Here is a 4,523-nt window from a genome sequence, read left to right as displayed (position 1 = left end):
TCAATTGTTTGTTTTAAAGCAGCAGCTGGTGTATAGCGTACACGGCGCAAGATGAGCGATCCTTTTTGTAGCGAACGTTTTGGGCCATGGCCCACTAGGATGGCGGACAGGCGCCAGTGCTCCTAACGAGCGATGAAGAAGCCGATTATACTACTGTTCAGTGTGGCAATGGAAAAGAAGTCCTCAAAGGGGGCAACGCAAAGTACTCCCTCCGTTCCTAAATATTTGGCTTTTTAGAGATTTCAAATGGTTATCACATACGGATGTATATAGACGTATTTTATAGTGTAGATTCACCCATTTTGCTCCGTATGTAGTGAGAGTTCAACCATGACATGAAGCATCATCACACACACACATATATATATATATGCAGATAAAAGCAATAAGCTAGTCAAGTTCGATCCAGCAGTGGACAGCATAACTGTGTGTTGCAAAGACCTGACCTGCAGGTCTGTGACCAAATTTCTTTCTTCCCAGTGCCTACCTGATACTGCGCAGCCCAATAAACCCTGGGTTTCCTCCCATCCCATCGAATGATGATGTTGCTTTGCTTGCTCTAACTATATATACACCACCCACACACACACACACACGAACGCACACGACCATGTGTCAACTAATTACATTATTGATCGATCAACCGATTGACTGACGGGATTGATAAACCTAAGCGACCAGCCGAGGCGCAACTGCAGTAGCCGAACGGAACCAGGCTCGAATCATGCCGCCCTCATCTTCTCGCCGAGCGTCTGCTGGACGAGCCACAGCACCGGGTTCCCCAGCGCCGGGATCAGGCTCATCGCCACCAGAGGGACGGCGGCGCACGCAAACACCCACGGCCAGAGGTTGCTGTTCGCCGCGGCGTGCTTCGTGGGCATCGGGGGCCTGAACTTCTCCAGCCCTTCGTGCAGGTCCGGGTGGTCGCGGAACAGCAGCTGCAGCTGCACAGCAACACATGAGTACAACGTTAGATTGGTTCAAAGAGAGGGTACAATGGCACTCGTAGTTTCATACTGTTTGGTAGGCCTCCAGCTGGGACAGCTCTGTCCTGCCCAGGATGTCAAACAGCGACAGGTACAGCATGTAGTTGCGAGCCTGAAACAGAAGGAACTTAATCAAGGTTTGACTGCAGGTGAATTGGAAATTTTACTCGTTTGCTGAAAGTGGTAATGCAACTAAACTTTTAGTCGAAAAACAGAATCTAAACAGAGTCCGATCCAGTGTTACACGGAGGGCATCAGGTTCCTTTTGTTAACAGCAAGAATAAACGGCATGAGATTCTGATGCAGACAAGAGGTTTGATCCAGATAGACCCAGAGTACATTGACTGTAAGTTGGCTAATAGCAGTCTGGTTCTTTCCTTTTCAGAAGGTTTCAGAACAGTCCAGAATCACCAAAAGAGTTTGTAATAATAATCCTTATGACAGTACCAGAGTTTTGCGACTGAACTAACCCATGGCCTGGCATCCTTAACTCCCCCTCCCACCCATCTTTTGTTGCATATTCTACATCTATGCAACTCACCTGAAAACAGTTAAGCGAAAGGAAAGCAGAGAGTTCTACACATCTACTAGTCCAAACCAGTGTTACATGGAGGGTATCTGGTTCCTTTTGTTAATGGAATAAACGGTATGAGATTCTGATGCAGACAAGAGGTTTGGTTCGGACAGACCCAGACCATAAGTTCACTAAGTTGGCTAAGAATAGTCTAGTTCTTCCCTAAATTTTTTACGAAGAATAGTCTGGTTCTTTTTCTTTTCAGAACTGTCTAGAATCACCAAAAGAGTGTGTAATCATATTCCTTATGACAGTACCAAAGGTTTGTGACTGAACTAACCCATGGCCTGGCATTCTTAATGCCCACCCTCCCAGTTTTTGTTGCATATTCTAGACCTATAGAACTCACCTGAAAACAGTTAAGCAACAGAATAGAGTTCCGCACTTCTACTACTTGCTAAGTGTGGTCTGTTCATACTTGACGACTATACGAACTGAGGCATCCATCAGGATCCCACAATGGGGAGTTGTTCCAAGCGTAATTCGACATACATCAAGAAATGAAACAAGGTGAAGTAGTGATGCAAGGTTCACACTGTAACCAGAAGGATACAAATCATGTAACAGCATAAACGAATAAATAAAGTGTTGGAACACAGGAACTCACCTTCACTTTCTTGACAAATCTGAGGGACTCTTCAAAGGTCAGCGGCTCCGATTTAGATGTCACAGCCCCAAAGAACACCGTCGCCCTCGACTCTGCCGGAAACGTCTCATCTGCTCCAGGCATAGTGGCTCCGTTGCCTCTGTGATCCATAAGAAACACCAATTACCATGATTGCAGACACACACTTAGTACATGACAACCAGTCTCAACTCTCAACTCTGAACTAGAGCCACAAGTACTGTATAGCTAGGCCCTGAGCTGCATACATATATACAACCAATAGGATAAAGGCGAGACAGCATCAACCACACGAAACGCCGTCGATTGTTCAGCCATCATTGTTCAAGTGATACCCAAAACCCACCAGACTGGTGTAGGATTCCAGTAGTACTCTACATGCCAACCGAAACGGCCACCAGACTAGTGTGGAATTTCAGTACATGCCAACCGAGACGGCCACCAGACTGATTACGATAAGCACCAACAGCATACGCTTTTTTTTTATCTTCAATGGCGTAAGGGGCACTCTGCCTATCATAGAAAGATGAACAGTTTGCGTCGATTTTACAATTGATCGACTGATTTGGGGATGAACCAATGGACTGAAAACTATACTCCAGCACCAAAGAAATTACAGTAAGTTTTGAGAGGGGGCAAATTGTTCTTCCTAAGAGCGGACAGTGACTCAGCAAGTGACAGATTGATATCATATCCAGCAGGAAACTCGAGATGAACTACAGGAAAAACAGAGGACTGAAATGTCTCCAGCCACGGGCCAGGAAGCGAATTCGGACGGGGGGAGAGATGAGTAAAAAGAGAGGAGGAATTGCACCGAGGAGCGTTGAGGATCTCCGAATGCCGACGGCGCCACGGAGGAAGAAGCTCGGCAGGAAACGTTCCCTAAATAGACATACTGCAAGCTACGGCTGAATATACATACTGCAGCCCAGGAAACAAATCCAGCTTCTGGAACGAAAGGGGGTAAAAAGAGAAGGGGAAACCTCTGCGCGCCGGAATGGCTGCAGCCGGCTCCGGCGACGGCGAGAAGGGCACCTCGGGAACGAATCGGGCGGCCGGCTACGGATGAAATGGTGGGGGCGTTCGGGGCGGGGAGAAGGGAGGCGCGCACGCACCTCTCGCCGAGACGATTGGGAGCAGAAATCGGGGTCCGGGGCCTCCTCCGGCCTGGGCTCCGTCTGCTCGCCGCCGCCGCCGCCGCAAGACGCGAGCTTGGAATATTCGGGCGGGGGGGCGGTGGGAGGGGGGAGGGGAAAGGGAGGAGAGGAAGCGGTGGGGGATCCCGTCGTCGGCCCGGCGCACATGGGTAAAGCGTTGATGTGACGTTAACATGTGGGTCCAGGCATGGTGCACCGACGGGGTGGCCCGCGTGTCAGTGAGAGCGGTGGAGGGTTTCTGATAATTGTTATCCGATGGGGTCAACGAGGGAGTGGGAACAGGTCAGGCGGGCCCCCTGCTACGACGACGGGGCTATTGGGATCGTGAAAGCATCCGGCCCAGGCCCATCATTGGGCTGCGGCTCAACCGGCAAAGCCCAGGTGCCTGTTAGCATTTGTTTCTTGTGAGTTGTGTGACTCGAATTAATTCGCCTTTGGGTGCTGATGAGCCAGGAAAATCCTGCTTGCCTCGTAGGTAGTGAAATCCCTATCTGCAGCTCTTTGCCGCAACGTACGGCTGCTTCGCGTTGGCGAGCCAACAAATGTTTGTGCTTTAGAAAAATGTTCACAATATCAAAATTTGTTCATGTGTTTCACGAAAACGTTTGAAAATTTAAAATTTTCTTCGTGTTTTGTAAAATATATAGCAGAATTTGAATTTTTTCGGTTTTTTTCCAAACATGTTTTGTTTTGAAAATAGATTTAAGTTCACCAAAAAAACCCATTTAAAAAAATGCATACTGCAATAATTGATTTGGCATGCTAAAGTCTCCGTCTACAATATTAAGGTGGTGCAGCACTACATCGCTCGAATGGGGCGACGAGGTTGCCCCTGTACGACTCGCTGCTGTTGGATGCAGCAAGCGTCGCATAGGAGGTCCCGCTCGATAGCCAACAAACATGTACCTCTCTGGTCCCTATGCACAAGTAGACTTCTCATGTACACCCCCTCTTCCCGTTTTGGAGGGGTCCCAAAACCATTCGAGACTATTTTTATTTTATTTTTTCTTTTTTTAAAAAAAACTTTTCACAAATATTTTTTAATACCGTGAACAATGTTTTACATATAGAACAGTTTTGAAATTTTTTAGATATTATTTTATTTTCTCAACTTTTTTTGTATCCATGAATTATACTAAATCTGCGAATATCTTTCAAATTCATGCCCATGTTTTTTTGAA

At 47.2% G+C, this 4,523-nt stretch overlaps 1 protein-coding gene across 3 annotated transcripts; it reads right to left on the bottom strand.

Moving 5' to 3' along the window:
• Positions 1 to 367: 367 nt before the first annotated feature.
• On the bottom strand, positions 368 to 3,475 carry LOC123068175 (uncharacterized). 3 transcript variants are annotated; one of them, XM_044490656.1, is made up of 4 exons: positions 3,301 to 3,475; positions 2,168 to 2,306; positions 1,018 to 1,098; positions 368 to 944 (listed from the first exon to the last, which is right to left on the bottom strand). In XM_044490656.1, exons 2-4 carry the CDS (start codon positions 2,288 to 2,290, stop codon positions 723 to 725), a joined length of 426 nt encoding a protein of 141 aa, XP_044346591.1. In that variant the 5' UTR covers positions 2,291 to 2,306; positions 3,301 to 3,475; the 3' UTR covers positions 368 to 722. The 3 variants fall into 3 exon arrangements, with proteins under 3 accessions (XP_044346591.1, XP_044346592.1, XP_044346593.1); XM_044490657.1 differs by having other exon boundaries at positions 3,169 to 3,425; XM_044490658.1 differs by lacking the exon at positions 3,301 to 3,475 and adding an exon at positions 3,000 to 3,054.
• Between the last annotated feature and the right edge of the window lie 1,048 nt (positions 3,476 to 4,523).

This window comes from Triticum aestivum, chromosome 3B, assembly GCF_018294505.1.
Source record: "Triticum aestivum cultivar Chinese Spring chromosome 3B, IWGSC CS RefSeq v2.1, whole genome shotgun sequence".
NCBI classification, from domain to species: domain Eukaryota; kingdom Viridiplantae; phylum Streptophyta; class Magnoliopsida; order Poales; family Poaceae; genus Triticum; species Triticum aestivum.
Note: the sequence above shows the minus strand (reverse complement) of the source record. Positions and strands in the feature narration are given on the sequence as shown.

Bases quoted from the DNA above. Each gene is read 5' to 3' on its own strand.
- LOC123068175 (XM_044490656.1), bottom strand. From the start codon at position 2,290: ATGCCTGGAGCAGATGAGACGTTTCCGGCAGAGTCGAGGGCGACGGTG. The intron at 1,099-2,167 runs GTGAGTTCCTGT...CTTCTGTTTCAG, and splicing joins GATTTGTCAAGAAAGTGAAG to GCTCGCAACTACATGCTGTA. The intron at 945-1,017 runs GTATGAAACTAC...GTTGCTGTGCAG, and splicing joins AGCTGGAGGCCTACCAAACA to CTGCAGCTGCTGTTCCGCGA.